General features: G+C 49.7%; 1 protein-coding gene across 10 annotated transcripts in view; it reads left to right on the top strand.

The window, feature by feature from the left end:
* The window catches only part of RIPOR3 (RIPOR family member 3), a 47518-nt gene that overhangs the window by 20464 nt on the left and 4611 nt on the right, over positions 1 to 22443 (top strand). For 9 of the 10 annotated variants that reach the window (XM_058850901.1, XM_058850900.1, XM_058850905.1 and 6 more), the window contains 15 exons: positions 1706 to 1834; positions 5329 to 5475; positions 7596 to 7674; positions 8051 to 8074; positions 8209 to 8262; positions 8926 to 9075; positions 9525 to 9588; positions 9998 to 10041; positions 12853 to 12978; positions 14084 to 14229; positions 19144 to 19273; positions 19624 to 20205; positions 21060 to 21196; positions 21453 to 21585; positions 22032 to 22140. In XM_058850901.1, coding sequence (XP_058706884.1) covers positions 1734 to 1834; positions 5329 to 5475; positions 7596 to 7674; positions 8051 to 8074; positions 8209 to 8262; positions 8926 to 9075; positions 9525 to 9588; positions 9998 to 10041; positions 12853 to 12978; positions 14084 to 14229; positions 19144 to 19273; positions 19624 to 20205; positions 21060 to 21196; positions 21453 to 21585; positions 22032 to 22140 — 2026 coding nt within the window. In that variant the 5' untranslated portion in view covers positions 1706 to 1733. The remainder of the gene's footprint in view (positions 1 to 1705; positions 1835 to 5328; positions 5476 to 7595; positions 7675 to 8050; positions 8075 to 8208; positions 8263 to 8925; positions 9076 to 9524; positions 9589 to 9997; positions 10042 to 12852; positions 12979 to 14083; positions 14230 to 19143; positions 19274 to 19623; positions 20206 to 21059; positions 21197 to 21452; positions 21586 to 22031; positions 22141 to 22443) is intronic. The other variant, XM_058850909.1, reaches the window with a different exon arrangement.

The raw sequence follows: 22443 nt of genomic DNA, 5'->3' as shown, positions 1-22443 counted from the left end.
GCATGCTTTCTCCAGGCTAATGATCCTTCAGATGGGGTGACAGTTCAGAGACTTACAAACATCTGAAAACTAGAGGGGAGAATGGAAAATATTTTGAAACTTCAGCTGTGATATGATGCAAGTCTGAGCTCTAATGAAGGGTGTTAAGGAGGGTCTTTTCAAAGCAAGACAATGTCAGTGCTGTATGGTTTAAGAGCTGGGGAAGAGGCACCTGAATTTTCCATGTCAGGTTTCTGTGGATCCTCCTGAGGCTGTGGAGTGCTGTGGATTTTGCTTCTCTCAGCAGAGGAGTACCTGGCCATGGCCAGCACCTCTCTGGAGACCTTGCAAAGCAGGTGTCTGTTGGATTTATCATTGTCACATCTTGCTCTCCACGTTCTGCCTGGTTTTCCCAGGTGTGTTGCTGAGCTTGGCACAGAACAGGCAGGGAGATGGGAGCTGAGACCAGCCCAGGGAATGGCTGAGAGGCTTCTGAGCAGGCAGGATCCCTGCAGGATCTCTGCTCCTGGAAATCCAGGCCAGCTTTGCTCCTGCCTTGGTAGGTGATGGTACCTAAAGCCTGGCCACTGGCAGTAATTCCCTGTGCTCGTAGACTAGCCCAGAATTAGCAAAATACTCTCAAATCCCCTTCCTCTTGGGATGGATGGAGCCATCCAGCTCTTTGCAGGCAGGGAGGAGGTGGCTCTCCAAGTTAGTGGCAGAGCCAGGAGTCTCACACAGACATTTCTGGGCTTGCAGGCTGAGTAATGCCATGCTGGAGGGATAATGCCAGGCTCTGAGCACAGAGCTCCTGTCCAGCATCCACTCTGATGGATTAAAAATGTTCTTCAGAGCACATTCTGTAATGTGGGACAAACTTCTGCATGGAGCATTCATAGATCCTTCTTGGAGTTTGTACCTCTCCCTCCAAACACATCCTCCAGCTTTTTGTTATACCCAGATTTACTCACTTGTGGTGTTTACATTACACCAGCTTGAGGGGGAAAGGAAGGGAATTTTTCTGTATATGAACTGTCTGGGTGATTTTCTACAGCTGCTTTGAAGGATATGTCTGTTACTTATATTGGGACTTGGATTCTATGGACATATGGCAGAGAACACAATTCTCCAAAAAGCAAAAGAGTTTGACTGATGGAAAACAAGAGAGCAATCCAAGAGAAACCCTGCCAGAGGAGGAGCATGAACCTGAAATTTACTGTTGAAAGCAGACTTCTGCCTTGGGCTTAAGCACCACACAGCCAATTCTACCAGTGACTGCAGAGTGGCTCTGCACAGATGCAAGGAGCTGCTTTTTGGACCCTATGGAGTCTGGAGCTTAAGTATTGTTCTGGCATCCCCACTGGTTGGGAAATGTGCAGGTTGGCCTGCGCTCCTGAAGCACTGGGACAATTACAGGGTTCTTAAAAAGTCAGAAATGTAGAGAGCCCCTGAGTTGAGGCTATTCTGGCTTTTGCATAGTGAGTTTGTAAAATCCATCAGAAATCGAAGAGGGCATGAGAGATTTCATTTTAGACTGTTCAATCCCTTATTAATTGCACCGTGGATGGCAACACAGGAAACGTGAATTGCAGACAAGTCTTTTTTTCCCATTTATTCTGCTGTGTGTTGTTTTGACTTTCCACTTCCATGCAGCTCACGGCTTGCAGCAGCAGCAGCAGGAGAGCTGCCAGGAAGGTTTGGCCTCATCTGTTTTTGTGTTTTTCAGGAGCCAGCAGACTCTGTGACTGGGAGCCATGTCGGTCAAGCTCACGTTTGTGTCCCCTGGGGATGGCGCTGGGATCAGCAGGAGCTGCTCCTTCACGGGGTTCAGCACGGTGCAGAGCAGGAAAGTGGTGTAAGTGACCCTGGACAGTGGCTGGAGGCTGGCAGGGCACCCAGGGCTTTCAGCTGCTGTTTCTGCCCCTCTGTGCTCAACTGCTGGAGCTGTGGTGTCACGGATCCAGAGCTGTGCCCCCAGCACTGCCAGGATGCTCCAGGGCCATTTCTGCTGGGAAAACGGGGGATTTTAGGGATATTTAGGGAAAATAACTCCCTGCTGTTGTCCCTGCCCGGCTCTGACCGAGCTCTCACAGCAGCCAAGGAGCTGAAAATCCCCTGGGGATGCTCCTGGTGAATCCTGGCAAAATCTGTAGCAGCCCCAGACAAATCCTGCCAGAGCTGTCGGGGCAGGGCAGCAGCACAGGGAGGAAGAGCAGGGTCCTGGCAGGGCCATGGCAGCAGCACAGGGAGGAAGGGCAGGGTCCTGGCAGGGCCATGGCAGCAGCACAGGGAGGAAGGGCAGGGTCCTGGCAGGGCCACAGGAGGGCAGGAATCAAACATTGCAATTCCCTGCTCTCACAGCAGCCCAGAGCCCAGCAGGGCTGCAGCCTTCAGTCCCCAGCTGGCCTCTGGAGCTGCTGAGCATCCTGCACTGATGCTCCCATGCTGCTCTCCATAACTCCTTGGGCAGCGCTGCTCTGTGTAGTCACTGCAGCTTTTCCACAAAAAATCCTGTGCTTTTTGTGAGTTTAACAATCCCTGTAAATCCCTGTAAATCTTGAGTGCTTTTAGAAGACAGGACCTATAAATGGGAAATGAATACGATCTCTGACTGCCAGTGCATGCTAGAGCAATAATAAAGTGAATCATTTAGCTGCACCCTATAGAAGCATTGGGAAGTGTGCCTCAGGAGCACTGTACTCAAAAAGAATCCTGTTGTGCATCAGTAAAATCCTGACTCATGGAATGAAGCATCTTTTCAAAGAACCAGATGACTGAATGAAACTTTTGGTTAAACACAGCACGGTAAAGTATGAACCAAAAATGAAATCCCTGTATGGCTGTGATGCAACTGAGTCTTCAATTTGGATAAATTAATTCGTTGGTGAAAGTGAAAATTAATGTTATCCCTAGCAAAGATCAGATATCTAAAATCACACCAACTGCTAAGATCTGGGGAAAAACTCTGTCAGATGACACAGGCAGGCTTGAGCTGCAGTGCAGAGAGCTCTAGCAGGGAAAGGATCTCCCAGGAGCAGGGCTGAGCAGGGGGTTCCAGTGGGGTCCCAGAGCTCCAGACAGAATAATTCAGCATCCCTTAGGGTCATCCTCTAACATCTGGCTGCAAAGCTTTCCTGACCAAGCACCTCTCTTTATGCACTTTCCTGATGTTGTTTTTCATTATTTGAGTGTTTAGACAGACAGTTTTGTTCGGGAATCACTGCAATAAGGAAGATTTCTGCCCTAGACACTCAGTCACAGCCCAGTGAACATGAGAGCCTGCCCTGGCACAGACAAGGAGTTTTTTAATCACCCTTTCCTAACTTCTCTGTCCCTCAGGCATTGTTGCAAAAGTCAGCAGGAGCTCGCAGGGGCCCTGTGCAAGGTCTGTCCAAGGATGACACACAAATCAGCCCCACATGGACATTCTGCAGCACATGCTAAATATACTTTTGCTTTTCTTTAGCAACTTCCCCATGGCTCTCAGTCAGACACAATTTTGTATTTCCCCACCATGGTCTCCACAGGAAGTAAACGTTATTCCTGTTATCTGTAAAGTGGGAAATCTGATCCTTAAATTATCAGGTTCACAAGGGAAAGCAGCATGAGAACATTCAGCTTTTAGCTACTGGCCCTCCAGGCCATGTCAGCTACTTCACTTTCGTATGAAATGTATGAAAATGGGATGAAAATGTATGAAATGTATGAAAATGGGATTCCTAACATCAGGGCTCAGTGGCTGCAGCAGCTGCTGGGAGATGCTGGGGAGAAGGGGCAGTGGGATCCCAGCCTCTGTGTGCAGCACTGAGGTGCTGTGCAAGGGAAGTCATTGCCAGAATTTAGGATCTGAACTCCAAAAATCTGAAGGTAAATTCCAAAATGAAACAAAACCCTGGAGTAATTTGGGCTTTTAATTTCAAAACAGAATTATCTTGTCTCTTCTATTCGGTATCTTGCTAATTAAAGTACTTGAGAGCTTGGAATTAGATGCTATTTCTTCTTGGCATGAAAGAATTTCAAGCAATGAGACTCTTTCAACTGCCCTTATTGGTCAGACTGTCCCTTCCAGTGTTATTCCTGTTGAAAGTCTCTCACTTTGCATGGATACATGCAAAGATACCCAAAATACATTATCATAATAAAGAAAAGTAATATTAATATAAGGTTCTAATTTAACAGCTATGTTCCTTGTTGTAGGCAACCCGAGCTCCAAATGGTTTGGTTAATTAATTCTTTCCATTAAGGCATCATAAAAAAACAAGGTAATCAGTGGTGTGAAGAAATTAGGTATCCAGCAATGTTTGGCAACACCTAGTTTATCAGATTATTTGCAGAACAGATGTTAAAACCTGGAATTAAGTGGAAATTTAGGACAAGGATAATTAAAGTAGGTACTCAGGGGCTTCTCTAATCGGACTAGGGACAGCTCTCAGGTGTGTTGGGCCTGGGCTTTAATCACCCAGCACAATAATCTCATCAGGCCTCAGTTCCAAGCCTGGAACTGAAAGCAGCCAGTGATAACTAGGGGGCCTGATGGAGTTCATCATTTCTCCAGGTGAGTAGAATTTTGAGTAGGATTTAGGATGGAAATTGTAGAGAAGGAAGGAAGCTGTTCAGAGAGCAGCTGGCTGGTTTGGCTTGCTTTCATAGATGGGAAACTGCTCTAGGTAATGTCATTTTAGAGGCTTTACTTAGGGGGATTATTAACAAACCTACATAAAAATAGCCAAGACTTAGGGGAGGATATGGAGAGAGGTGAGCCAGGCAGGAATTATTTGCAGAGAGCTCATTTTCTGCTTTAAAGGTGTCTCCAACTGATGGTTCAAGGTGTTCTAACTGCTTAGGTTGGCACAAAAAGTTCTATGGGGGGGGACTTCTGGTAGAAACAATATTTAATTTTGCTTTTGCAGTTGCTTTTAAAAGTAATTAGCTGAGGTGTTAGATGCTGAAAAAAACCCCTTGCTAATTCTATCTTGTGTGCAATCTGGGCCTGGCAGTTGGCTTTTCACAAGTGAGTGGTGCTCTGAGCCATGGTTTAAAGGATGGTGTGTGGCAGAGAAACAGCGAGTTCTAAAGGCTCAAACCTTGAACAGCCCAAGGTTTGGTGTCTGTGTGCAGGTGGATCCAGAGGGGACTGGCCCTGCAGCAGGGCTGCCTTTGGGGCTCTGTGGGTGCCCCCTGCCCTGCCCTGCCAGGCTCTGTCACTGCCAGGGTGACACTCAGGTGCCCAAGAACCACTGAGAGAGTGGGAGTGGGGCTGGACAGAGCTGGTACCCTGAAGCTCTGTGCCCCAGGCATCTCCCAAGTGATGGGTTCACCCCTTTCTGAAACTCCTTTCTCTTCCTGCAGCAAATCCCTCAGCAGAAGCTCAGTGAGATCCAGGATGTCACTGAAACCCCCCAAGGCCTATAACTCCCTGCAGAAGGGGGCACTCATCTGGGATCCAAAGCCACTGCAGGTGAAGAAAATTTTTGAAGCTTTGAAGAAAGGACTTAAGTAAGGACTTTTTCAATATTGTAATTTGCTTTACTCAGTCGTGCTGCTTAAATCCGTGTGTCACTGTGCTCTGTCTCCACCCTGAACATCTCTGAACGTGTGTGGTGGCTGCCCCAGACCTGGGACCTGAACCAGCTTCATTCACTCTCTCAAGCACAGGGATCTCTTTTGCTTTGTTTCTGGTTTATTCCACCCTGTCAGTGAGCACTGTCCATCTCCAGGGGAGCCACTGAGGCTGGCAGGGCAGGGCTGGGACAGCCAGACCTGGGGAGGGGGTGGCAAAACGTTTTTGGAGAGGGAACTGTGTGGAGTTTGCTTTGACTCGAAAAGCTGACTGAAAATGGAACCTGCAAATGAGGGAGTGCCCTGCAAAGGCAGAGTGGGGAGGCTGATAGAGCTCTTCTGTTCTCCCTGTGCTAATTACTCAGCCCTTAGAGTGAGCTGCTCTAGGGGGGTGTCAGGATGGGGTTTTTGGGGTTTTCTGTATTATTTTTTTTCTCTCCCTCTTTTAATAGAATTAAACTCCAAAGTTCAAAATTACTCTGTGGTCTCTGGGTGTCTTGTAAGGCAAAGTTCAAAGCAGGTTCACTTGAAAACTTGAGCTTTTTGATTTCCCAGAATGTTCTATTATCACAGGAACTTCATTTACACCCTGCAGCTGCTATTGGAAGATAAAATACCTTTCCCTGGATTTGTAAACCCTGCAGCTCTTTCTGCTGGCACCCTCCTAACTCTTCCTGCAGTGTGCCACTGCTCTCCTCCACATTTTACTACTCTATTCATTTTGGTCATAGTTTGTTTTCTTAAGCAAAGAACATCAAATGCAGTGTAGTAATGCTTTATAAAGTCAGATGTGCCACATTTTTAGTCCAATAAGAGACCATGAAATCTTCACCCTAAAAATATCCACCAATGTCTTATTAGAGGATTTGGATTTAAAAGAAACAAGGAAACCAAATGTTTTTGCAGAGCTGAGAATTTATCTGAGCTTAGGGAGGAGAAACTATAAAGTGGGTCAGAATTTGTTCCCAGTTTTGCACGAGTGCCACATGATCAGCCTCCTGCCAGGAGTGAGTGGCTGATTAATGGACTGAAGTAACCTACAGAAAACAACTGGATCAAATAGCAATGCAAAGGCCAAATTTTAAGTAAATGCAGACTAAGTCCACTCGGTGCTGGAGTGACTTGAAGCTTTAGTACAGAACATATTTTACGTGCCTGTTTCTTTATAGCTATAGAAAATAACTCTTTATTCTGCTAACCATCTGGCTGCCATTGCATCGAGCTGATAATTCTAACATACTTGAAGCTAAAAGTGATGAAGCTTTTGTAAGAGGTGAGTGAGTGCTTTTCTGCCTCCAGCCTTGGCTGCTTCTGCACTGAGCTGTTCCTGGGCAGGTGTTAAGAGCAGCTGAGTGCTGGAGACGTGGCATGTCTTGGGGGACCTGGCTTTGGAACAGTGAGAAAATGAAATGCATCAAAGCAAATGTGAGGAAGTGTAGCTGTCTAAAATGAAGTTATTTTGACTGCTCGGAGACTGTGTCTAAGAATGTAGTGTTTACCAGGTGATTCTGGCTCCCTTTTAAACATCAGAGGAAAAAGTTACCTAAGTCTGCTGTGTATTAAAAGCAAAGCTGGGAGAGTCTCAGCTGAAGAGGTCTTAGGGGCTGTGGAAAGTGCTAAGGCAGAGCCCATGCATGCAAGCAGCTCTAGAGAAGCCAGCTGGCACCGAGTGCTTCACACCTTGCAAAGCAGTTCTCCTGGAAAAAGGAATAGTTGCATTAAGAAATTGCCTTAACACGGTCTTCAGCTCTTTGCTAAAACCCTGGGCAGCATCTGCCCCACCTTACCTGTGCAGGTGTTTCACGTGGCAAGGCTCTGGCTCTCTGAGGTGGAGCTGGCTGCTGAGCTCTTCCTCCTCAGCCACTGGAAGTGCAGAATTCCCCAGGATGAACCATCCTGCTGCCTTCCAGGAAAGGGTCAGGTAGGAGAGCTAGGGAAATCTGAGAGGGAGCTGTGTGATTGATGTGTGTTAGAACTTGCCATTCTGCTGGGAGCCCTCCCCAAAGGATCTCTAGGGAATCTCAGGAGGCTCTAACGTGGGTTTGCTTTCTCTCCAGTGAATACCTGGAAGCACATCAGGCTGAGCTGGATTATCTCTCTGGTCGGCACAAAGACACAAAAAGGAACTCTAGATTGGTAAGGTGCTTTCAATGTTAAATACTTGAATAAGAATCACAAAAGTAGGTGCTTTCTCCCCCCTGGGACTCCCAGTCCAGTTAAAGCATTGAGGTGGGATCCAGCAAAGGAGCACAACCAGGCATTTCCCAAGCAAGGTAGCTCCTGATGGAGAATTTAACTTGAAATTTCTCATTTTCAATAGCCAGCAGTGCTCTTCAGCTCATCTTTCTTTACTGGGCTGAATCTCCCTGTGTCAGTGATCAGTGTTTGCAGCAGGAATTTAGTGTAAATTATGAATTAGTGTAAATTAGGAGTCTTGCAGTGCATACAAAAGTATCATTAATGCCACAAATCCAGGTGCTCCCCTCCTCAGCCTGTGCCATTTCTCTTTCAGGCTTTCTACTATGACCTGGATAAGGTAAGGCTCTTGGGGGTGGCATGGAATGTTGCAGGTGGAGGAAAATGGGTGATTTTCTGTCTGCTGTATTACCTAATGACACATTTAGGAAATTATTTTTAAATCCCTTTCTCTCTCTCTGCCCTCATCGAAAGCAAATCCGCTCTGTGGAGAGATACATCAGGAAATTGGAGTTTCACATTAGCAAGGTAAGGAGTTTATACCTTGTACCTGTCAGGCTCACACTGCTTTGTAAGTGATCTACCCCCAAGGAAAATACATGGATTATAATTCATCTGAAGGGGAGAGTGCTGGGGACTTGCTGAGAGCTGTAGCCACCCTTCTTACAGGAGGAGGGGATTTTTATTTATTTATTTTCCTGAATGGTTCTATTCAGGCTGAATGTTGGGCATGACCCAACCTGAGTTTTCCTGTGAAAGCAGTTTGCATTTTGTGCCAGTTTATTCAGCAAATGCTGCTCTGGGAAGCCTGATGTGTTCTCCCCACGAGGGGCCACAGGGGCAGTTCTGTGTCTGCTGCTTTCTGGCACAGCTCACACTGCAGGGGCTTCACTCTGTGCTCAGGGAATTGCTTTCCTGCTCTGCAATTCCTGTCAGCAAAGCCTTGCTCTACTTCTTGTCTTCTGTTCTGGTGAAAGCAGAGCTGCTTGTGTTCCTGGGAGAAGTGTGGGATACTGAGGAGCAAATGCTGCACTCTGTAAAATGCAGGAGCTGCAGCGTCCTGCAGTGCCCTGACACAGGGATTTGGGTTGGTTGGTGGCTGTTTTGCCAGGAAACGCTGCTGATGTTCCTTTCCAAAACTCCTGAACTCTGCCAGGGTAATTCCAGTTCCTTCTTTCCCACGTTCCAAAGGTAGAAGAGCTCTATGAAGCTTACTGCATCCAGTGCAGGCTGAGGGATGGGGCCACCAACATGAAACACGCCTTCTCCCTGTCCCCTGCCACCAAAGCCTCCAGGGAGAGCCTGGTGGAGCTCTACAAGAACGTCCAGGAGTGCACAGAGGTAGGAAATCCTTCCCACTCGTAACCAGGACCTGCCTGTTCCCTCTCGAAAATGTGCTGGGAGGTGCTGCTGGCTTTTTTTTTTTTTTAAAGGTGTGGGTTAAAAACTTCATGTGTGTGAATAAAATACAGGTACACTGTATGAAATTCCTTAGTGCTGGGGTCTCTTACAACTTCCCCTGGAAGTGTGGGATGAGAATTGAAGGGACAAGCTCTGCTATTTTTACAAAACCAATAATGGAAGGCAACTGACTCAAGGAGTCAAGAGCTCAAGGAGTTCCACTCTTCTGTGAAAGATTTTCTGTTTTACAGAATCCATTCATATTACATTTATCTGCCTTTACTGGTGAAAATGTTTGTGTGTCCTTTAAAATAAAAAAAAAAGAAAGAACTAGCATGTGTGGGGAAGCAGCTCCTCTGCAGTGCTGGTGACTGCAGTGTTTCTTTTAGGACATGTGCTTTATAGAGGGGGCTCTGGAGGTGCACTTGGGAGAGTTCCATGTGAAGATGAAAGGTAGGTTCCTCTCTCTTTCATGGATTCATTGGTTGGGGGTTTCATGGATTCATTGGTTGGGGGTTTCATGGATTCATTGATTGGGGGTTTCTGGGTCACAATCAGATCCACTGAGAATCCATTTATTCAGAGAGACCTGGAATAAAATGCTGGGTTTTGCTCCAGTGCTATAAAACAGACCTGCCATGGTATTTTATACTTGAATACAAAGCTGATAAGCTTTCTTTTGTCAGCTCAATTAAATGTTGTCCTTTTAAGAGTGTGCAGGGCTGGTGGTGCAGCTTCTGCACAGAGCTGAGGACAAGAGGGGGTGTTCCTCAGAGAGTCACTTGATTTATTGCAGGCTGAGGTGCTGGGGGGCTTGGTAAAGCTTTACAAACATTTTTAGGAGTTTTCCTTCTCTTTTCAGGGCTGGTGGGCTTTGCTCGTCTCTGCCCAGGAGACCAGTACGAGGTGCAGTTTACAGCTCATTGTGCATTTTGCCCTTCCCTTTCCTGGAGTGAGAGTGCAGTGGCAGCGGGAGGGGAGGCTGGGGGGTGAAAGGAGAGCAGGAGGCAGGGTGTGTGACGGAGGCGGGGTGTGTGATGGAGGCAGGGTGTGTGATGGAGGCAGGGTGTGTGATGGAGGCAGGGTGTGTGATGGAGGCAGGCAGGGTGTGTGACGGAGGCAGGCAGGGTGTGTGACGGAGGAAGGCAGGGTGTGTGACGGAGGCAGGGTGTGTGACGGAGGCAGGGTGTGTGATGGAGTGAAGGCAGGGTGTGTGATGGAGGCAGGGTGTGTGATGGAGGCAGGGTGTGTGATGGAGTGAAGGCAGGGTGTGTGATGGAGGCAGGGTGTGTGATGGAGTGGAGGCAGGGTGTGTGATGGAGGCAGGGTGTGTGATGGAGGCAGGGTGTGTGATGGAGTGAAGGCAGGGTGTGTGATGAAGGGAAGGCAGGGTGTGTGATGAAGGGAAGGCAGGGTGTGTGATGGAGGCAGGGTGTGTGATGGAGGCAGGGTGTGTGATGGAGTGAAGGCAGGGTGTGTGATGGAGTGGAGGCAGGGTGTGTGACGGAGGCAGGGTGTGTGATGAAGGCAGGGTGTGAGGGTGTGTGACGGAGGCAGGGTGTGTGATGGAGTGGAGGCAGGGTGTGTGACGGAGGGAAGGCAGGGTGTGTGATGAAGTGGAGGCAGGGTGTGTGACGGAGGGAAGGCAGGGTGTGTGATGAAGTGGAGGCAGGGTGTGTGATGAAGTGGAGGCAGGGTGTGTGATGGAGGAAGGCAGGGTGTGTGATGAGGGCAGGGTGTGATGGAGGCGGGGTGTGTGATGGAGTGAAGGCAGGGTGTGTGATGAAGTGGAGGCAGGGTGTGTGATGAAGGCAGGCAGGGTGTGTGATGAAGGCAGGGTGTGTGATGAAGTGAAGGCAGGGTGTGTGATGGAGTGAAGGCAGGGTGTGTGATGGAGTGAAGGCAGGGTGTGTGATGGAGTGAAGGCAGGGTGTGCGATGGAGGCAGGGTGTGTGATGAAGTGAAGGCAGGGTGTGTGACGGAGGCAGGGTGTGTGATGAAGTGAAGGCAGGGTGTGTGATGGAGGCAGGGTGTGATGAAGGGAAGGCAGGGTGTGTGATGGAGGCAGGGTGTGATGAAGGGAAGGCAGGGTGTGTGATGGAGGCAGGGTGTGTGATGAAGGGAAGGCAGGGTGTGTGACGGAGGCAGGGTGTGTGACGGAGGCAGGGTGTGTGATGAAGTGAAGGCAGGGTGTGTGATGAAGTGAAGGCAGGGTGTGTGATGGAGGCAGGGTGTGTGATGGAGGCAGGGTGTGATGAAGGGAAGGCAGGGTGTGTGATGGAGGCAGGGTGTGTGATGAAGGGAAGGCAGGGTGTGTGACGGAGGCAGGGTGTGTGACGGAGGCAGGGTGTGTGATGAAGGCAGGGTGTGTGATGGAGGCAGGGTGTGTGATGGAGGCAGGGTGTGATGAAGGGAAGGCAGGGTGTGTGATGGAGGCAGGGTGTGTGATGAAGGGAAGGCAGGGTGTGTGACGGAGGCAGGGTGTGTGACGGAGGCAGGGTGTGTGATGAAGTGAAGGCAGGGTGTGTGATGAAGTGAAGGCAGGGTGTGTGATGGAGGCAGGGTGTGTGATGGAGGCAGGGTGTGATGAAGGGAAGGCAGGGTGTGTGATGGAGGCAGGGTGTGTGATGAAGGGAAGGCAGGGTGTGTGACGGAGGCAGGGTGTGTGACGGAGGCAGGGTGTGTGATGAAGGCAGGGTGTGTGACGGAGGCAGGGTGTGTGATGAAGGCAGGGTGTGTGACGGAGGCAGGGTGTGTGATGAAGGGAAGGCAGGGTGTGTGATGAAGGGAAGGCAGGGTGTGTGATGGAGTGAAGGCAGGGTGTGTGACGAAGGCAGGCAGGGTGTGTGATGGAGGCAGGGTGTGTGATGGAGGGAAGGCAGGGTGTGTGACGGAGGCAGGGTGTGTGACGGAGGCAGGGTGTGTGACGGAGGCAGGGTGTGTGATGAAGGGAAGGCAGGGTGTGTGATGGAGGCAGGGTGTGTGATGGAGGCAGGGTGTGTGATGGAGGCAGGGTGTGTGACGGAGGCAGGGTGTGTGATGAAGGCAGGGTGTGTGACGGAGGCAGGGTGTGTGATGAAGGGAAGGCAGGGTGTGTGATGAAGGGAAGGCAGGGTGTGTGATGAAGTGAAGGCAGGGTGTGTGATGAAGTGAAGGCAGGGTGTGTGACGAAGGCACGGTGTGTGATGAAGGCAGGGTGTGTGATGAAGGCAGGGTGTGTTGTGGGCAGAGCAGAGCAGTGGTGCCCTGGCTGTGCCCTGGGAGGCTGGGCAGGGACAGGGATGTGATTTGGGTGCTGTGGGAGGGTTGCAGTGATTGCCTTTCAAACCCAGCTGCCAGGGCTTTGCCTGCAGAGCTGCCCTGGAGCCAGAGGCTCCTGCTGGCTGGAAGCTTGCCCTTGGCACGGGGTGAATGCATTCTGTGTCTCCCTGGGTGCCCTCCTGTTCTCACCTTTCCCAGGGAATTCCAGTGCCTGCTACCTCACTGCAGTGGCCTGGGCTCTTCTCCAGTGGCTGGAACGTGCCTTTGGCTGTTGAGTGCAAGGGTTAAACCTGCACCCCCAATTCCTGCCTCCACTTTTCTGCTGCATCCATCCCAGTGTCCCAGGGAAGGGAATGGCTTTGCTTCTGTGGAGCTGGGCCAGTGTGGGACCTGTGGGCTGAAGGGAATAGTCTGGGACATGCTGACCCAACATCCTCTTTTCTCTCTGCTGTCCAGGTGTTCGTGAGACTGGGGCGCCAAAAATGGAGGCTGAAAGGCAAAATTGAGACTGATGACAGCCAAACATGGGATGAGGAAGAAAAGGTTTTTATACCCAATCTGCACGAGAAGTTTGAAATCAAGGTGTGGTGTATAATGGTTGGATTGGAAGCTGTGGGTTAGCAGGTTTTCTGCTATTCCACTCTCAGGCTACCAAGGGTTTCTCAAAATTCTTAAATAGTTTTCTTTTTCTAACTATGTAAAAAATGACAGTTAATCCATGTTGTGCCTAGTGAAGGGACATTACTTCTGATTTTCCTTTGCTACTGGCAGTAGTAACCACATCAGTCCACCTGCTTTTCCATGTCCTGGGATATGTGGTTGTGTTCAGAGTTTTTTGTTTGTTTGTTTTTTTAAACAAGTCCTAGATCAATATCTGTGAATTTCTAGGACACAGCCTGGAGGTGGAGGCACAGATATGCCTGTAGATATTATTCTTATCCCCCCTGTGGATGCTGAGCACCTGCAGTCCTGCTCTCTGCTGGAGGACAGAAATCCCCGTGTGGGAAGCCCAGCCTTGGCTGTGCCCTGCCCTGGCAGGGGTCAGTCCTTGGGCAGCCTGGCACCACTCCCAGCTGGGCTGTGCAGGGAGCTGAGGCTGTGCTGGATCCTGTCCTAGTGGGGAACTGTGCCAGTGCAGCCTCTGGGCTCTGGTTAAAGCAGCTCCTGCAGAGCTCCCTGCCCTGCCAGCAGGAGCTGCCTCACACTGGGCACCCTCTCTGGCATCTTGCCTTTGGAAATGGCTTTATGAGGTGGCTCTTTACTTTCACTGCACAATGAGCATCAGTGAGAAGCTAATTCAGATCCCTGTTTTACCACTGTTGTTGTAAAACCTCGTGTCACTTTGTGTGACAATGACAGTTTTACTCTTTGTGTCAGCTGATGACAGATGTCCTCCACACCTCCTGCTCTTTCTGCTTGGTTCTCACTAATCCATACAAACAAGGGGCAGGTTTAAATCCAGCAGCTGCTGTCCAGCTGTGTGTCCCCACTCCTGGGACCCCTCCCCTCCATGGCAGCCTCCTGTGAGCTGTTCCCTGTGGGGATGGGGGCTCACAGGTTTGGGAGCACAGAGCTGTGTGCCAGGGCTTGATCCCAGAGCAGATCTGTCCTGGGCTCTTCTCCCTTCCCTGCAGGCAGTTTAGGATCTCCTGCTGAGGTGGAATTGGGTGTGTTTGTGTCTCTGCAGGTGACAGAGCTGCGAGGCCTGGCCACCATCCTGGTGGGGGTGGTGACGTGTGACAGCATCAACTTCTTCAGCACCAAGCCCCAGGCCATCGTCGTGGATATAACCGAGCTGGGCACCATCAAGCTGCGGCTGGAGGTCCTCTGGAAGTAAGTACAGCCTCAAACAGCAACAGAAAACACAGCAAATGATTTGAGGTGTGTCCCTGGGCTGCATTCAACACCATGGTCCTCTTTCTGTCTGAGAGCAGGGCAGAGAGCAGCCCCGTGCTCCCTCCCCGGGCAGCAGCTGATGGGAGCAGGCAGGGCAGAGGACAGAAGCTGTTCCTGTGACCTTTCAGCTCTTCTTTGGTGTCACCACAGCCATGGCACCTCTCCAGTGGCCTGACTCTGCTCCTCACAAGGAGCGTTCAGCCTAACTCCAGGCAATGCATGTGTCTGCAAAACACAGAATGTCTTCAAGGTGATGGAACTAAACTGGAAGTGGCAGTTTCTGGACAATGAAAAAAATACATAGCTGAAGTTTTAGGATAGTCATTGTTACCAAGACATGATCTGTTAAAAAGCAGCTTTCCCAAAGATTTGGCACCTTGCATGTGTGAGTAGTTATGGATAGAAGGCTGTTTGTGCACTCCAGGGAAGCTGCTTACAGATGTACTTTTAAATAGCTGAGCATTGTCATGGTGCCTGTGATTAAGTTGTTTCACATTTTAAATCTGTAATTTGATTTTTGTAGTGGACTACTGCTGTTATTAAAAGTAAATTCTCACTGTTGTGGGTGGTGCACTGGCACTTACTCCTCCCTCCAGACTCACAGCACAGGGTTTTGAGGTAGTTCTGTTATTTCTGCTTTATGGTGCTGCTGTCCTGTACAGAGAGATCCATCTGCAACAATTCAAGACTTTTAAACCTGTTTTCATTTGCCATTGTCCAGGATCACAGCAGCACATTGGGGAGGTGCCAGGGAAGCAGGGGACCCTCTCCACAGGTCCCTCTGTGCTGGCTTTCTGCAGCCTGGGCTCTTCCCAACCCTGCATGGCCAGAGCCCTCTGAGCACCCCTCGGTGCCAGGAGCTCCCTGAAAGGCCCTGTGACCTGTGCAGGCTCTCACCAGGAAAATCAGAAACAGCTCTGGTTCCCTGGCTGGGGAAGGAGAAGCTTTATTGGTCCAGCACCATTTTCTGAGCATCCCTTGTGCACGCTGTGGTTCTTGACACTTGTACCTGCAGCTGGGCTGAGAAATGTGTCCCAGCCACAGCAGCTGAAAGTTATTTTCAAACACAGATTGCTCAAAGTCAATAAGAAATAAACTCACCTTGGCAGACTTTTGCCTGCCCCTGTTTATGATGCTTTTTCCTCCTGAGATCTGACAGTGGCCACAGCATATGGAGCTTATAGGGCCTGGAAGGAATCCCCTCTGCTCTCTCCTGTGCACCCCCAGCAGTGGCAGTGACAGACAGAGCCCCTCATTCACTGCTGGATCTACTCTCTTCCTGTCCCCACTGTCAGGAGCTTCAGGATCAATCATGCATAGAAACTGTTCTTACAAAAGACTGGATGAGGAAATCCCCCTCCTATGTGGGGCTATTGCACAGCTCCTCACAACCTGAATCTCCACAGAAAATTGTATTTGGGGAAAAACCTTCTAGAAAACTCCATCCTGGTGCTGCTGACCCTCTCTGGCTGTGGTTCCCAGTGCAGCTTTGGGCTGGCAAGAGGAGCACGTCCGTGGGATTTGGGACAGCATCACAGAGCCCTTGGAGCTGGCAGCAGCTGAGCTGGGAGCAGGGCTGATGTGACTCATTTTCTTTGGGAGTTAATCCCCCTTTGGAATTCCTCAGCACATGAGAGCTCCAGCTCTGTGTCTCTGCTGTGTTTAAATTTTGTGAGATGTGTTGGGGTCTCATCAAGTGGATTCTCCAGAGCTCTTCTGTGCAGAGCTGGCCTCTCCTCTCTGACAGTGTTTGCTGAGGCTGTTTACAGAAAAGAGAAGCTGTGGTGATAACTCAGGGTGTTTCTGTTTCCAGAGATAGAGCACTCATAATAACAGCTGCTTTTTCCTCTGATTTAAGAATAACTAAACAAATCCATCTGATTTACCCAAGTTCCCTGAGAGGCAAGCTTTGTCTAGACCTGCTTTGTGAGAAATCCAAATGTAGATCTCTCTTCTGCTTCTAAATGTATATTTTCTTTAAATAGGCCTCTGGTCTTCTGGGCTCAAACAAAAGTGCCTTCAGCTCCTTTATAGGTTGTGCCATGAGGAGTGTGAATGAGCTTGGGGCCGTTGCAGAACAGCTTTGTTGGCCAGTTTGGCAAAAGGCTTTGAGTTTTTTGCCAACCTAAACAGCAGTCTGAATTCTGTGTCTCACATGCAGGATAAAGAGAGAGCTGTATTCTCTTTCCAGAGCTCCAGGAGTGCCCTGCATTGGGATCCAGGGGCACCATCCAGTCAAAGCACCCTGGTGACTGAGCAGTGCTGGCCTGGCTCACAGGGCCTCCTGCAGCAGCAGGACAAAGCCCTAAGGGATGTGAAAAAGGAAGGTCTGGCTTTTATTTTGGGATGCATCCCTGCTGCCAGTCTTGCTCTTCCAGATGCAGCCTTGGGTGGAGAGGCAGGTCCTGCTGCAGGACCTTCAGGCAGTGATGCATTGGTGCATCTCTGTGCTCTCTCAGCTGGATAACCTGGACACTGGTGCTCGTTAGGCTGGAAGGGGTGGCTGAGACCCAATGAGCACCTTTCTGCTAAATCCCATGGGCATTTCCCCCTGGGCTTAATGGGGGAAAGAAAAATCTCGTTATTAGCAGAGAGTCCAGTCCATTTGACTAGAATGGGCTTTTTTGGGGGTATCAGTGAAAGGCTGGATTCATGGGCTGAGCAGTGGGATTCAGGCAGGGAATTCTATCCATTTCTGCTCTGGGGGTATTGACTCCATGGAGTGGCTGGACAGGAGGGGAGTGATTGGTGCACAGAAAGGGGACAGCAAAGATGATCAGACTTGTGGGTCATTTTAGATTTTTATTTTTTTTTAATAGAGTTTTTCAGTCCTGAAAAGCTGTTGCTGGATAATCCTGTGCAGGCATGTGGATGTTGGCTGGGAAATGTGAACAGGAAATGTGGAGCCACTCTTTCTCTCAGCTCAGCCACAGGCACCCCCCACACCCCATCAAAGTACTTGCTCCACAGTTTAAGGTTAAACAACGACATTCCTGCATGGTTTTTACCTACGCAGAGGTTTTATGTCAATGATTTCAGGAAGTGACTAAACAAACTGAGGAAAAACCAGTGACAATTCAAGACAATAGTCTGCTTGCAGTGTGCTGCATGACAGAGCCCAGCTATGGGTTGCCTCAAACTCCATCTGACTGGCTTCCTCTGGCTTTCCCTGGAACATCCCCTACTGGCTCAGTCTGTGTCAGCATGCTGGGAGAGATGGACTCGTGGAGCTGTCCCAGCATGAGGCTTTGTTGCTGGAGAAATGTGGAGGGAGATGATGGATCTTGCCCAAGGAGCTCAGAGCCAAGAGATAATAGAAGCTCCAGAGCAGACTCCATTCTTGCTGTCCCCCTCTGCTCTGCCCTCTGTCATTCCTTCAGGATCAGGAGCTAGTGCATGTCTGCAGCCAGCTGAAGTATTTAGGCTTTTAGGAATTGTCAGAGAGGCAAAGCAGATTTTGTTTGTTCTTTTTCCTCTCCTAGGAGTGTCATTTTCCATTACTGCATCACAGTATTAAAAGCTAGAAATGAAAAATCTGAGGAATGGGTCCCTGTAACTTTTGTTAAGAATGCCATGGGTAGGAGTAATTTGCTTTCATCAGTAAACACAGCAGGCTTTGGCTGAAAGGCTCTTGCTGTCAGAACCCCGATTTATTTCTGCCCAGAGTCAGTGCAGATGGTTGTTCCCGTGGTGCTGGGGCTGTGATGGAGCCCAGCTGGGTGACACTGGCTCTTTCAGCCAATTAACCTGGGCTAGGGGAGCTCCCAGAGCATCTTCTGTGCTCAGGAAGAGCAGAGTGCTGCACTGCAGGACGCTCTGCACAACTGTCCCTGTCTCTGAGAAGCCAGAGAGGGTTGGGACTCTGCTTTTCAACTTTTGCTAGAGAGCAGAAGTTCATTTTGCTGCAGTTGATTAGTCCTCATTATCACCTGGATCTCTGCAATGTACAGCTGAATTCAGCTGATTTTATCCTGCTCTTTGGTTGTTATACTCAATCACTGAGGCTGCAGATTTGTTGTGAACAATTCACTTTTTTCAAAATGCCAGTACTCAAATGGGAAGAACAAACTTTCTTTTGGTGCCACAAGGCACCTCAATAGGCAACAAAAAGTAACACATATAGAAACTGAACTTGCTTTGCTTAACTTGAAATGTGTTTTCCATCTCCTGGTTAGCTGAGTTCCATCCCAGGGGATCATTCATGCGAGTTTCCTTAGACTGCTTTGCAAAGAAGTTTAGAAACTAATGGCTCAGATGAAGTAGGTAATTAGGAAGTCTTTGGTGCAGCACTTGACAAACCCTTGCAGACCACAGCCAACATGCTCTGGGGCTGTGACTGGCTCATCCCTGCCTGTATGAACCCCAGAACCTGCCAAGTAGCTCTGCACAGGCCTCCTCTGCCAGCCAGAGGAATTATTTATTAATAGGTGAAGGATAATGAGGGCTTTTATTGGTTTTTCCAGGTGGTGTGTGCTCTGCAGGAGGGAAATTGGCAGTTTCTCCTTTATTACATGTGTTGTATTTCCTTCCTCTATGGCTTTGTGCCTGTGTCGCTGCCTGGTGCCTGGGCCAGCGCTGCTGTCAGGACAGAGCCCTTCAGCCTTTGGGACCACTGGGCTCCTCTTCCAAAGACTGGCACAGGTTTCTGTCAAAGGGTCTTGAGAATTCTGTGCAAAACCCACCACCTTTTACCCTGTGTCTTTCTCTGCTGTAGCAATCAAGGATGGTGGCTAGAGAGGCAGTTTCTGTTTCGTTCTGTTCTGTGTGTTGCTGACTAAAGATTCAAATCCTACTGAACACCTCTGTGCTCTGTGCTCTCACTGACACTTGGGCCTTTGCTTTCTGCTGCAGCCCCTTTGACACAGAGAACCTGTTTCTGTCACCTGGAAGCACTGCCAAGTTTTCTGTGGGTAGCAGGAAGAGCTCATTGTACAACTGGACCCCCCCAAACACCCCCAGCTTCAGAGAGAGATATTACCTGGTGAGTGCCTGGAGAGCAAAGGGTAAAGCACAGACCTGGGGCTTGGGTTTTGGGTTGGGTCAGGCTGCTCAGGAGCTCACTCAGAAATGTGAAAACAGCATTCTGCTTCCTTTGCAGTTTGTTTTGGGGCTTTGTTAAATTTTTCTTTTAATCCCTTTTTCTTTTAGATTTTGTAAAACATTTTAAAAAACCCTCAACAAAACTCTGCTCAGCAGCTGGGATGGATGGGGAATGGGTGTCTGCTGCAGTAATGTGTGCTGGGAATCAAACTGGGAGCCAGGGAAGCAGAGTCCCCTCTCCCAGTGGGGCTTTCCAGCTGTCTCCAGGCTCACCTGGGCATCTCTTTGCAGTCTGTTTTGCAGCAGAGGCAGAGCCCAGGGGATGGAGGGGAGGAATCCCAGCCTCCCAGCATCCTGAGCTACTTGGCTGCCTGTGATTTCGATGTCCCGGGGAGGAACAAGCCCCACAACCCTGCGGAGACGAGCGAGGGAGACTCGCTCAGCTCTGAGGACCAGAAAGGGGCAGAATCCAGAAGTACAACGCCAGCCCTGGACCACAGGATGCTGCCCCTGGTGATTATTCGGGAGACTGGAGGGGAAGAGCTGCAGCATCCTCTGGCAGACCACAGCACTCTGGACATCCTGAAGAAGACGCCGTGTGCGGGTGGCTTCCCCAGCCCCTCCACCTTCCCCACCCGTCACAAAGGCAGGACAGACTCTTTCGGCCAGGCCCGGAATCGCCGCCTGGCAGAGCAGGAAAACATCAGCCAGAAAAGCTGGAATGCTGCAGGTGACCTCAAAGCAGACGGGCGAGCAAAGTCGATCGACAGGACTCTGCAGGAAGTGTTAAATTTGCTGAAATCGCGCCATGAGGGGCAAGCCCAGCTGGAGAAATTGGAATGCCAGGTTTCGTCCCTGAGGGATAAGTTGAAGGTAGGGCTGAGTTTCACCCTCGGGAGGAGCTGTGGCTCTCTGTTAGTCCTGGACAAGCTCCATGGCTGGCTGGAGGCCCAGCCGGGCTGTGGCCAGCAGAGGCCGGGCAGGGCTCGGGGAGCAGCCGAGCCGTGTGGGGAGGGAGCTCCGGGCTGAGCAGAAACTGGGCTCTGTCACCCCAGAACCTGCGTGTCAGCCTCAGCCTTTGGGCTGGATAAGAGTCCTGGGGTGTTTCTCAATCCTGGGGAAGGGGTGGCTGCAGCTGGGCTGTGAGGCCTGGTGCTGGGTACATCGCCCTGCAGCCTCCTCCCCTCACCGAGCGTCCTGGGAACAGCAGGGCTTGGGGCAGGAACACCAGGGCTGGAGTAAAAACTGCTAACACAACTGTCCTTCCCCTCACTGAAACCCCTGGAAAAACAGAATTTGAAACCCAAAGCAGGTACCCTCAGAGCAGCCTTTCCGAGGGGCACAAAGGCTCCATGGAATTCACTGTTGGAATGAAGCTCTTGGGTGCTGTGCTGGAATGCAGCAGCCACCCAAGGCTGCTGCTCAGAAACAGGGAATGAGTGAAAAATGGTAGTGACAGGATGCAGAGAATATCAGCTCTCAGCAGCCTTAGCAGGCATGAAGATAAAGGGGACTCCACAGAGATTAAAATATTGGGACATGTTTTCAATTTAATTAACAACATCATTCTGGGGTCAGAGTGCTGCACCAAGAGCAGACTTCCCTGATGTGTTAAGAATGAAATCAGAAAAGCAAAGTGATTTATTACTAGGAATGTTATCAAAACCAGCAAAGAACAACTGCAAAATGGCTACAAATAAGTGTTTCTGCTTCCATTTCATCAACAGCTCAAGACACTTCACAAACACTCATCTATGGAGAGTTTAATGGTGGAGACAGTGCTGGAGAGTTTTGATTTCCTGAACGCTGACTGCAGTGCTGATGAGCTGTCCCTGTTTGGGAGTGTAAGGACAGGCAGTGTCAGGTAAGTGCTGCAGCACCTGCTGGGGACAGGCAAAGGGGTCCCCAAGAGCCACACTGGGCTGGGAAACAGCTGTGGTGCCAAATCCAGCACAGAAATGTCCCCCTGTGTTTTTAGAGGGTTATAAATGCAATTAAAGAAAAGGTGGGTTTCTGTTCAATGCCACCTGGTTTCTTTTGCAGCTCCCTGTTGAGACTGTACTTCTTCAATTTTATTTAGTGATGAGGCTTCTAACTCTCTTTTCCCCTCATCTCACCAGCACATACAATGGCAATGTGCTCCAGTCCCTGAGCTGTGACACCAGACCAGAAGCACGAGATGTAACTACTGGGGATGACAACCTAGACACGCTGTTGATAACACACCTGAGGCTGTGCAAAGGTCTCCTGCAGGTACAGAGCAGCCTGGGGGTTTCCAGGGCACTGGCTGTCATTGTTGATTCTGATTACAGGAGAATTTGATATGTTTTGTTTGTTTTATAACAGGAGAGAGATTCAGAATGGAAATCGGGTGTATTAATGCAGTGTACACATGTGCCCACACAAAACATGTCATGCAAAACTGCTGCCTCTTTTCAGCCTCTGGGTTTTGCTGAAGCTCTAAGCAGTACCTCAGTGCTCAAAACAAATGCACAGGCTTGCCTTGGCTTGGGTAATGTTTAATGAATGAAAAACTGCTACAACAGGGGCCAGGTGTCTGATGGGCAAGGGGCCTTCTGAGAGCAGACAGGGTTTTCTCACTTGTCTTAAAAGTTGGATTCTAAGAAGCAAACCCTCATTTATCTGGAGCTTGATCCTGCTCTTGTTTCAGCCCCTGAGTTATGTCTGTTGCATTTCAGAAACTGAGGACACCCAACGTAGCCCAGGTGGTCCAGGAGAGCATTTTGGAAGAAGTGTCCGAGCAGACACGAGTCCTGGGGGATGTCCTGGATCTGTCTGTTGAGAAAAGTGAGTACCTGCCTTGCTCCAAGGCATGCAGAGATGGGAGAGGTGCACTCCTGATGTGTCTGCTCGAGCCTCCCCAGACCCAGGGGCTTCACTCTAAATTCCTTACAAACATTGACATCATTAAACCAGCTCTTTTATCTGGATTCTTAGGAAAAACAGGGCTCATTCTTTGGTTCATTTTTAGTTCTACACAGAAGGAAAAAATTTGGCGAAGTTGGTCTCAGAGAAAGAGTAGCTGAACTGGTATGTCTTAAACAGGGATGCTGTAGATGGTGGAGTTTGCAAAGAGCAGCAGAGCGGCCT

Source organism: Poecile atricapillus, chromosome 15 (genome assembly GCF_030490865.1).
Source record: "Poecile atricapillus isolate bPoeAtr1 chromosome 15, bPoeAtr1.hap1, whole genome shotgun sequence".
Lineage (NCBI taxonomy): Eukaryota > Metazoa > Chordata > Aves > Passeriformes > Paridae > Poecile > Poecile atricapillus.
This window is presented reverse-complemented; position numbering and strand designations above follow the sequence as displayed.